At 35.9% G+C, this 12,500-nt stretch overlaps 1 protein-coding gene and 1 pseudogene across 1 annotated transcript; both read right to left on the bottom strand.

The window, feature by feature from the left end:
- Positions 1 to 4,850: 4,850 nt before the first annotated feature.
- Positions 4,851 to 10,377, bottom strand: LOC125036126 (putative inorganic phosphate cotransporter). Its single transcript, XM_047628548.1, has 8 exons — positions 10,329 to 10,377; positions 10,034 to 10,122; positions 9,018 to 9,241; positions 7,415 to 7,564; positions 7,192 to 7,324; positions 6,336 to 6,577; positions 5,903 to 6,032; positions 4,851 to 5,721 (listed from the first exon to the last, which is right to left on the bottom strand). Exons 3-8 carry the CDS (start codon positions 9,237 to 9,239, stop codon positions 5,675 to 5,677), a joined length of 924 nt encoding a protein of 307 aa, XP_047484504.1. The 5' UTR covers positions 9,240 to 9,241; positions 10,034 to 10,122; positions 10,329 to 10,377; the 3' UTR covers positions 4,851 to 5,674.
- On the bottom strand, positions 9,947 to 11,889 carry LOC125035907 (annotated as a pseudogene).
- Positions 11,890 to 12,500: the final 611 nt, after the last annotated feature.

Here is a 12,500-nt window from a genome sequence, read left to right on the forward strand (position 1 = left end):
GAATCTACATCGGTAGTGATAACAGTAAAATAGTAATGATGATAATAGGAATAGTAATAATAATGGAATTAGTAATAGGATGATAATAATGATGATAATAGTAACAATGATAATTATAATAATAATGGTAATAATGATTATGATAATAATAACAATGAAAATGGTAATAGTAATGATAGTAATATTGATGAAAATAATTATGATAATGATGTTAATGATTATAATGATACTAATGATAATAATGATATTCATAATGATTATAAGAATAACATGGGTAAGGATGATACGGATAATGATAATGATATTAAAAATCTTTACCAATGTTATCATTAGTATGATATTATTATTATCTGTATCATTATTAATAATAATAATAACAAAAATAATAATATCATTATTATTAGTAGTAGTAGTATTGTTATCGTTATTATTACTAACTTTATTATTAGTAAGTGGTAGTAGTAGTGTCATTACCATCATCATTATTGTCATTATCAATATTATTGTCATTCATTTTATCATTATCCTTATAATTATTTTCATTATTATCATTATTATTATTAGTAGTAGTGGCAGCATCACTGTAGCCATTGGTATTATTATTATTATTATTATTATTATTATTATTATCATTATCATTATCTTCATCATCATTATCATTATTATTATCATTATTATTATTATCATATCCTTGTTATTATCATTATTGTTATCATTATTATTATCAATAATGATAATAATAATGGTAATGATAAGGATCATAACAAGAATATAATGATAAGGATAATAATAATAATAATAATAATATGTTTTTATTGTTGTTGTTGTTGTTATTACTTGCATTATAATTGTTAACATTATTTTATTAGCATTATTATTATTTGCATTATTGTCAGCATTATAATAATAATAATAATAATAATAATAATAATAATAATAATGAGAATAATAATAAAAATAATAATAATAATAATAATGATGATAATAATAATAGTAATAATGATAATAATAATAATAATAATAAGAAGAAGAAGAATTGTTATTAGTAATATCATTATTATAGTATTATTGTTATTGTTATTATTATTATTATCATTATTATTATTATCATTATCATTATTATTATTATTATTATTTAATATTATTATTATTATTTTTAGTATTACTATTATAATGTTAATGAAAATTATAATGATAATAATAATGATGATAATAATAGTAGTAATAGTAGTAGTACTACTACTACTAATAATAATAATAATAATGATAATAATGATAATGAAAATTATGATTATAAAAATGATGATAAAATAGTAATAACAATAATGATAATGATAAGGATAATAATAATAATAATAATAATAACAATTCTAGTGATCATTATGAAAATAAGGATGATAATAGCATTATAAAAATGATCTTTATTGTTATTATCATTACTACTGTGATAACGATGATAATGCTGATTGTAGTAGAAATTATGATAATAAAATACAGATAATAATGATGATGACAATGGTTATAATAGTATTGGTGATTGCAATGATAATAATGATGATAATGATAATGATAATAATAATAATAATGATAATAATAATAATAATTACAATGAAAAGAAAATTGATGATAATAATAGTAATAATAAGAATGAAAATGATAATTATAGTAATAATAAGAATAAAAATGATAATGGTAGTAATAGCAATTATATGATAATCATGATAACAATTATGATGATAGAACTAATTATCAGCAAAATGATAATGAGGATAATTATGATAATGATGATGGTATTAATAATGAAATAATAATAGTATCAAAGATAATGGTGATGATAATGAAAATAACAGTACTGATGTGGTGATAATGAAAAAGAATGATAACAGTGGTATTGATAATATTTGTAATAATGATAATAACCCGAGGGTGATGGTGCAAGGGGTGTCTGGAGTCTGTTTGTTGCTTGGTCTTTTCCGCTCTTGCTTCCCTTCGTATTGCTGGGGGTTATTGATAGGTTTGGGTCTTAGGGTGTCTGTGGTGATTCTAGAGGCCTCATTCAGTTCAGCATCTACCTTGTGGGCACGGCACGGGATCACAGTACTCTGCTGTGGAATAGCATAGGGAGAGGGCAGTTGAGCTTCAGGTTTGTGGGGTTCCTCTGCTCACCACTCAGAGTTGGCGAGCACTTTGAGAGTTGTTTTTTTCTTTTTCAAGATTTTTTTTTTTTTGTGTGTGTGTTCATTGTAGGTGAGGGTTCTGTCCAGAGATACTTGATGGTTTCGAAGGGTTTCTCCACACCAGGAGATTTGTGGTTGGTAAGATGCTTGTTTACTCTTAAGGTGGAAAGAGGACACTTGGGTTTTGGTTGGGTTAGCTCTGAAGTACCACTGTTTATTATATATTTCTATTGGAACAAGGGCTTCTGTAAGGGTGTGTTCGACCTCTGTGAAATGTTTTGTCTGTGTAGCAATGTATAAATCATTTGCAAATATTAATGTACAAGGTTTATGGCGGTGTAGCTGATCATTTGTGTATATATTTAATAGTGTTGGAGCTGGTACTGATTCTTTTGGGAGACCGTTCTTTTGCTGTCTCCACCTATTCCTTTTACCATCTATTTCTATGTAGAAACGACCATTTCTAAAGAGACGCTGTTGTTTGGTCTATGGGTTGTGTTTTACCATTTGCGCTATTCTTAATAGGAGGACTATGTAATTTACTAAGTCGTAGGCTGCTGTAAGGTCTACAAAAACGATTCCTGTTATTTTCATCTTCTATGAATTGGGTTAGGTCCAGCACCTGGTCACAACTGGCCTGAAACTTGTTTGGTCCGATGTAAGTTGGCAGTCTATATTTGCTGATAAGCGGTTGAGCATAGATCTCTCATATAATTTGTATGTTGAACATGGAAGAGATATTAGACGGTAGTTTTTGGGGCTTGTTGGGTACTTTTTAAGGTTGCAGAGTGCGATGGTCCTTGTTCTTCGCCATTCGAGGTTGTCAAGCAGTTGTTATAGAAGGCTAGTAGCCAGGTAAACGCCTTGGGTCTTAGGAACTCTATTGGAATCAATCCCTGCCGCCTTGTAAGAGTTCAGCTATTTTATCTCCCTCTTTAATTTGGTGAGTGTGAGAACCTCCATTTGGGTGCCTTCATCACACTGGAGAATCTGGTGGAGCTTCTTTTTCATTTCCTGTGGTCTTCTGGCTCGGTTAGCAGGTGGTTTGCCATTTAGGATCGGTTGATGTGCTATCTGGTTAGAGGTGACTGCTGAGATTGTGGGTCATGTCAATGTTCTTAGTCCGTTCTCGCCATCTTGTTTTTTTTTCTTAATTTAGTTGACTGAGGAGAGAGTTCCCAAGGGCTATCATTTCTTGTTTGAAGGGCCCTTCAGTGTATAATCTGGTGAACTCTTCATATATTTCACTTGTTTCTTTGGTCAATCCTGGGATGTAGTTTTTGCGACGTCCTCTCGGGATGTGTTTGTTTGCTACATTACATTCCATAGTAGATCTGTAAATAACTAGTGGTATTTTACTGTACTTGGTTTGTAGCTTATCTTATTTTCCATTTCCTTGGTATTTTTTTGCCAGTTTGCTTTTCTCAGGTTGAATCTTGATAAGTGTTTTGTGGTATATGTTTCAGTGCAGGTTGGGATTCCACTAGGATGGGTCTGTGCTGGGATTTTGGGATGTGGTCCAACAATGTCCCTTTGAAGAGGTTTTACCTTGGTGATGATATAACAACCAGGTCTGGGTTGTACCTTTCCTCCACCTTCCACTAAAGAAAGTTGGTTTGCCTTCGGGGTCATAGGGGAGTGTCATGTCATTGGCCAAGGCCCAGAGGATGATCTCCTCCCCATCTGGGTCGTCTTGTTCGTATCCCCAAAGTGTGCTATGGCTATTGAAATCAAAACTAGGGTGGTTTTGAGTGGTATGTCTATGTTTGGTGGCCATAGAAATTGTTTGTTTGGGGATTTGTAGACAGATAGTATGTCTAAGTATGGGATTTCTAATTTAAGGAGCTCCACGTCTCATTGTGTTAAGACTTCTATCTTGACAACAAGAGCCTTGCCTTTTACAAAGTCTGAACTTCCATGTGTCCGGTTGAGGATGTTGATTGCATGAGCTGCATGTAATTGGGCTAGAATGCTTGCTTTTTCTGTTGAGATTGAAGGATATTATTTTTAAGTCTTTGTCAAATGTCCTTTCCATGTAGGCCATGCGATCCAGGCCAGGGGTTGACCCTTTTACAACCTGGACCTTCACTCTTGGTGCTGGTTGTCTGCTCCGTAGTGCTGGAATGGTCTCCGTTCGGATTTCACGACGAGGACGTTTCCAGTTTGATAATAATGATAACGAAATTGATAATAATAACGATAACGATAACAGCAGCAAAATTATATTGTTAGTGATGATCATGATAATAATAATAACAATAATAATAATAATGATCATGCTAATATGACACTAATGGCAACAATCATAAAGACGATGATAATAATGATGACTGTGTGTAGGCAATAACTTAGAGATCAGAACAATTTTATTTAAGATGCATTCTATTAAGATTCACTTCCTTTTTAGCTCTCATGTTCATTACTTTTCTTTCCATTTATATTTCCCATTTCCATTAGACCATTTGTTGTTTCATGCAAGTTCGTTTTTATTCAAGTTTCCAGTGAGGTTTCATAAGATCTCATATAATTTTAAAAGAAGCTCTCAGTTGCACATGAAATTGCATCGTATCGTGCAATTCTATTTTTCATATAGTGTTTGTTTGTAATTTCAGTTTTAATTTCGTTCTCTCTTATGTAATTTTAGTGTTAGAATTACAGGAAATAAAACAGAAATAAGTATATATAAATATTCGATTTATATAATAAATCTTACAATATCATACCTCGCATGTGGTCAGGATAATAACCAGAAAAATAATAAAGATGAAAATAATAAAGATAAAATATCATTACGGGATAAAAAAGAAATAAATCAATAAAACAGCAGTAACTTAGTAATAAGTAATAAATAGTAGTAAAAAAAATAGATTACAATATTGATGTGACCTGTAATGGTAAAGAAATACATCTCATGATTTTACACTGCATTTGTGATTATCTTAATATAGTTTCTTCACCGATTAAATGTGATTCGAGATCTAAACCCCTTAAACCGATAGGATTTTTTGTTTTTATTGAGAACTGGAAAGGTTGGCCATATTTAGTTAAATGCAAGGTCTGTTACCATCAGCAATATGTCAACGTCTAATTAATAATCACCAGCTTGTCATAATTTAATAATCATCATTACCAGTCAGCTCTCCCATAAGTATTTAATAATTGCCTGTCACTCTGCCGTGAGTTATAACTACCTTGTCAAGGACATCTTTATGTCGACCTTGCTTTATTTATTCATTTTTGTCTTTTTTTTTTTTTTGAGGGTTGCGAAAAAATAATATACACCTGAATGGATGGAGATACATATATGTCATTATGAAATAACTTTGTGAAGTCATTACTAAGACATCATTTTCGACATGGTACGTTTTGGTATGTTTTATATACGCCACGGAAGCCGATTTGAATTGATGTGATACTCGACATGTTCTATCCTGTGAAGAACTATAATAGAATGATATGTGCCTGATCCTAAGATTTTATTTTCAAATCATTATGACTTAAGTTTTTTCTAAGGATGGGGCACCTTCAGGATCCTCACGACGATCTGGAAAAAAATTAAAATGTGACACCAGAAAGACAAATAATTTCTGTCGGCATTTACATAGTATTCGTTAAGCTTGCAGCTATATAACAAATATTTCATATATCTTCTACACTTACATCAACATATTTCTCCATTTACTACTAATGTGAAGCCAAATGTGCAGCGAGGCGTCCCTACTAACCCCTGGATTTCTGAGAATGGTTCCAAGGCTGGACCTGCGCGGACATAGTGAGCATGTAGAGTGTGGTTGTGACCACGTAGTTCGCTGCCGACACCAGGAAGACGGTTCTCCAAGCACCCAGTGAACCTTGCTGCACGGGTTATAAGGTTCAGTGTTGAGCGAAAATATAAATGCGATTCTGGCATTATCATTTGTAGTTATCGATTTCATTAGAATTATCATCTCTTAAGGCTGATTAATTCGCTGAATTACATTTTTTTGAAGATCCACGTTACACGATCAAACTAAGAATGGATAATATAGGAAACAGCTAACAAAAGGTTTAGATTGCAAACTCAAGGACTATCTCAAACATAAAAGGAATGGAATACTAGGTTGGCAGATGGCGACGCGAGATTACAATGAAACTTTAAAATCTCGTTCATTGTCTTACTCTTCCCTGTGTGATGGCGCCCGTGACGGAGGGCGCGATGAACCCCATGACGGCGCCCATGGTGTTGGTGATCCCCATCAGCGTCCCCGTCAGGTTGGGCGCGATGTCCTGCTCGGCGAGGGCGTTGCCGCTATAGGCGCTGCCGCAGGCGCCCACCGCTAAGCACAGCACGACCATCGCCAGGGTGGAGTTGCAGTCCACGAAGCACATGACGACGAGAGCCGCCGCCGGCACGTAGTGAGCTGCGCAGAGGAAAAGAATTCAGCAAGTGGTGGGCGTTACAAGCGAATCTTCGTGCGAGCGATTACTGATTACTCTCAGGGAAGTTGTCGGTCAGTAAGCTACTTTACTCCTCGATTATTGGTGAGTTTCTTTGCCAAAGTGTGTGGATAGGCGGGGTAGGCAGGGTGACTCGGGGTAGGCAGGGTGATTCTGAGGTGGAATGGTGGCATCATGACAGGATCATGGACGAATGGCAGAGGGATGGCGCACGTAACTGATGCACACACTAGCTATTCGTTTTTTTTTTTTTTTTTTTTTTTTTTTTTTGTCTCGAGGTACATAAGGTTACGGGCAACTACGCCTTCAAATTCGAAAGAATATCATATTTTGCATATTCGTTAGATATATTTAAGGAATATTTCACAAATAACAATGAAACTGCCTTTGAGATACAGTCATTCTAATAATCCAATAATGATCCTGAAATATAAAAAGGAAGTAAAGAAAAAAAGGCCATTTCTATATTCCTTCCTAGATAAAAACGTCCATAAACCCGCACCTCACTGTAACAGACCAACACTTGGATGAAAACAGAGAGTCTAGAAAAGAGCAAAGAAGGGCACAGGGGACGCACCGAAGCCAGTGGAGAGCCTCCTCACAGCCGTCACGGAGAGCAGCCCGGCAGCGGCGAGGCGGTCCATGCCGACGCCCCAACTGAGGCCGAAGATCCACATGCACAGATACGGCAGCGCGGACATCAACCCACTCTGCAACGGGACAGTCGCTCTTACCAACCCTCCGACCTGTATTCATCAGTCCTTTGACTCCAGGAGCCCCAAGCAATATCAAATACTGACGCTGTTCATGTCGAAGTGCTGGATGTTGGCCAGATAGGTCGGCATTTCGGAGAGGAGAGTCTGGAAGCCGAAGCTGCTGCCGCTGGCGATGATGACGCAGGCCCACACGGGAGCTGACGTGAGCATCGCTCTCCAGGGCACGGAAACCACCTGATGGAGGTGTTGGGGGGTCAGTGGGGCAAGAGGCTTCGCTGGGATTTATTATTATTATTACCGCTGGCATTATTATTATTACTACAACTATTACAGCTACTACTGTCATCTTTTTATGCCTATTATTATTATCACTATTACTATGATTATTATTATTATCATTATTATTACTTATATTATTATTCCTATCATTATCATCATTATCATTATCATTATTATCATTATTGTTGTTAATATTGGTAGTATCATTATTATCATTATTACTATCATTATTATTATCATTATTATCATTATTACTCTCATTGTTATTACCATTATTATCATTATTACTATCATTATTATTATCATTATTATCATTATTACTATCATTATCATTATCATTATTATCATTATTATTATTATTTCAATTGTATTTAGTAGAGTAGTAGTAGTATCATCATCGTCATCATCATAAATTATCATTATTATTATTACTACTTTCATTATTATTTCCAATATTATCATCATTAAGGAACATATAACCAGGTAGTTCCACTTCTATTTGTCCTGTTGAACCTAAAAATAAAATTAACTTTTTCCCGAGTATTTTGACGCTGTTAATATTAGGGAACTCTTCCTTATTATAGATAAGGGTGGATTTTCTTTTTTTTTGTTTTTGTTTTACTTCTGGTAATCATAACAATATCGAGTAAGCCATACAAATAATTATGTATCTAGCTTTATCTAATATCTCGCAGTGCACCCTCATCATCATTAATTCTGTCCTTTTATTTGACCCGGTCAATTGGAACGTTTTTTTTACGATAAGTGTTTTTCTGGTGCATTTTCTTTTAAAAATGGTTCAGTAATAACAATGGTAGAAGATAAACGAAAACGAAACAAAGAAAGAGAGAAATACAAATATTTCATACTTGCAATGAATACCGCCAAAGGGGCAGGGCTTAGCTCGGTAGTTGCCAATTAGGGTTTTCATCAAGACGGAGTGGGGCTACCTGGTTGACCGTTACTTTTATTGTTATGATTATCATATTAATGTTGTTTCAGTTGTTTGTTATTATTATTATTATTATTATTTTCGTTACTTTTATTATTATTATTATTTTCGTTATCATTACTATTATTATTATTATTTTCGTTATCATTATTATTATTATTATTTTCGTTATCATTATTATTATTTTCGTTATCATCACTATTATTATTGTTATTATCATCATTTCTATTACAAATATCATTACTGCCATTATCATTGTCATCACGATTGTTGATATCACTATTATTTTCATTATTATCATTATCATTATTATTATCATCATCGTCATCATTATGACCATTAGTATTATCATTATTATTATCATCATCGTCATCATTATGACCATTAGTATTATCATTATTAGAAATAATAAACGCTAACTCATTCCATAAAAGTATAAAATAAATGGACGTTAACCTCTGCTTTCTTCACTGCGTGCATGTTCGCCTGGATGTATTGCAACTCTGCATGAGAAATACGGGGATGCTGTTCAGGTCTATCATGCACCAGCAGGAACCAGGGGATGCCCCAGACCAGCCCTAGGCCCCCGAACACGTAGAAGGTCATGGGCCAGTTTCCTTGGTCTGAACCACTCAACCAGCCACCCAGGACCATTGTCACGACCGTGCCGAACTGCATACCTGGAGTTGGGGAAAGGCTGTTTGATCTAAAGTTTTATTTCATTTTCTATTTTCATTTTAGTTTATTTTTTATTGTGGTCAATCAATTGCGGTTTCGTCCTCTCTCTAACTCTATCCTTCTCCCCCTACTCCCTCTCTCTCTCTCCATCTCTCTCTCTCTCTCTCTCTCTCTCTCTCTCTCTCTCTCTCTCTCTCTCTCTCTCTCTCTCTCTCTCTCTCTCTCTCTCTCTCTCTCTCTCTCTCTCTCTCTCTCTCTCTCTCTCTCTCTCTCTCTCTCTCTTTATCTCTTTCTCTCTCTCTCTCTCTCTCTCTCTCTCTCTCTCTCTCTCTCTCTCTCTCTCTCTCTCTCTCTCTCTCTCTCTCTCTCTGTCTCTCTCTCTTCTCTCTTTCTCTCTTTCTCTCTCTCTCTCTCTCTCTCTCTCTCTCTCTCTCTCTCTCTCTCTCTCTCTCTCTCTCTCTCTCTCTCTCTCTCTCTCTCTCTCTCTCTCTCTCCTTCTCTCCTTCTCTCCTTCTCTCTCTCTCTCTCTCTCTCTCTCTCTCTCTCTCTCTCTCTCTCTCTCTCTCTCTCTCTCTCTCCTCTCCCCCTCTCCCTCTCCCTCTCCCTCTCCCTCTCCCTCTCCCTCTCCCTCTCCCTCTCCCTCTCCCTCTCCCTCTCCCTCTCCCTCTCCCTCTCCCTCTCCCTCTCCCTCTCCCTCTCCCTCTCTCTCATTCTGCTTATCCACATCCTTATATTTACTCTCAATCCCCCATATTTATCAACGACAACAGAGAGGCCCACAGAAGACAACTCACCCCCTTTAATAAAAGCTCCGAACTTGGCTTTCTCCTCAGGCGGGAAACCAGGTGGCCATGAGGATAAATAACGCAGGAACCGTTACGCCCTGAGGAAGATGAAGAAGAAAACGGTAATGGGAATGGTGGAAGGGTAGACTGAAAACGAGGTTTATTCCACACAAACTTGTCTTTAATCCACTTTACTTTTTTTTCTTATTTCATTGCTGCTATAACTAGTTAAGGGGGAAATGATGGAATATATTTTTACCTGTTCCCCGTCCCTCCCTACGAGCAGCCCGCTGACATATCTCACCTGTGCGGCTCCCGTAAGAATCCTAGACACTATAAATAATTTCTGAGACATCCTGGCACACATGGGCGTCAAGAGGGCGATGGTCGAAGAGAGCAACGTCCCCAGGCCGAAGACCAGACGCCCACCGAGGTACTCTGCCGCCCGCCCGCCCAGAAGGTTGGTGCACGCGTAGCCGTAGAAGAAGGAGCCAAGGACGAGGCCCTGCGTCTGCTCGTCCCAGTCGAACTCGCCTTCCTTGGGGCCAGAAGGGCGTGAGGGCTTTAGTACGTGTGTGTGTGATTGTGCGCACACACACACACACACACACACACACACACACACACACACACACACACACACACACACACACACACACACACACATACACATATATATATATATATATATATATATATACATACACAAACACACACATGGAGAGAGAGAGCAAGAAAACGTGCGTGCGTGCGAGCGCCAGAGAGTATAAACACGTGATATCTCGGCTGACCCATATGACTGTCTTGCTAATCACTTGCGAAACAAAACCCCTTCACTATACATATCTGAAACCCCTATCTTATCCATTTACGTGCACATGCACCAATAGCGTAATAGCAGATACTGACAATGGATGACTTGCCTCCCGTTTAGCCGAAGTCAGCAAGAACGCCTTTTGATCTTATCAGGTGGAGTAATCGATCAGCTGTTCGGGGAGATTGGGTCTAAATGTGAAGAGGCTATTTATAGGAGCGAAAGTATTTGTTGATATTTTTTTTTCTTTCTTTCTTTCTTTTCTTCTCTTGTTTGCTGTTGTGATTTTTTTAATCAGTGTTATATCCGAATTTATATGTAAATATATCGTCAACGGAGGCAACGTACCTTACACATGTTTAAAAATAATTCTACAAATTAAATCAATTTTCACCCGGACATCTGAATATGAATATGCAAAAATACTATGATGATGATCATGATGATAATGATTAAGATGATGATAGGGATGTGATGATAGTCATGATAATAATAATGTTATAATAACAGAAATGATAATGATAGTGATAATGATGATGGTAATGATAATAATACTTATCATTATTATTATCATTATCATTATTATTATTATTATTATTATTATTATTATCATTATTATTAATATTATTAATATCATTATTATTGGCTTTATAATCATCTTTATTATTATCATCATCATCATCGTCATCGTCATTGTCATCGTCATCAGCATCATCAGCAGCAGCAATACCATCATCAGTATTTCACTATTATAATAACTATTATTATTATCACTTTTCTTATCAATACCATCATCATCATCACAATCGTCATTATAACTACCATTACCCTTACCATTATTAAAAACAACACTCACAATGTTTCTCGCCCCGTGGTCCCTTACGCCCCCTTTCCGCGGGCAGACGTCCTGAGAAGAGTTCGCTGAGAATTCTCCCTCCCTCGTACCGACCATGGCGACGATAGCTATGGCCAGATTTACACGTAAGGAATAGGCAGCGCTCAGACCAAGGAACCCAAGCAGTGCCAAGGTATAACGCGTAGCCCAGCGGTCTCTGACTGTGGAAAGAGGGGGGGGGGAGGGAAAGCGGTTGCTGGGTTAGATTTTTTATGTTTTTTTTGTGTTGTTTTTTAAAGGGGAGACTTGTTAAATTTGATGTGTATTTTGATTCATTTGTAACAGATATCGAGTGATTATTGTTTTTTTTTTTTTGTGATATTTTTTAACGTGATGTATAAAGTATAGAAAAGATATATAATGTTTATGGTTTCCTTTACTTGCCTCTGTCATCTTGGGTGTGAGATTCTGCTATTGTCACGTGACACTGCTTGGAGGACTTATCGCCTTTCTCAAGACTCATGCTTTCTGTTGGTCTGAAAGGAAGGCGGAGAGATGGCTAATCTTATCTAAGCTATATCGAGAAGGAAATAAAAATATGCACACAAAGTTATTCGAAGATAGATAGATAAACAAAATAAAACTATGAAATGATCAAACACAATCATTATGTGTATGTGTATATATATACATATATATATATATATATATATATATATATATACGTGTGTGTGTGTGTGTGTGTGTGTGTGTGTATGTATATACATATATGTGAATACATACATATATATACGTATATACATATATGTATATACATATATTATATT

This window comes from Penaeus chinensis, chromosome 20, assembly GCF_019202785.1.
Source record: "Penaeus chinensis breed Huanghai No. 1 chromosome 20, ASM1920278v2, whole genome shotgun sequence".
NCBI lineage: Eukaryota > Metazoa > Arthropoda > Malacostraca > Decapoda > Penaeidae > Penaeus > Penaeus chinensis.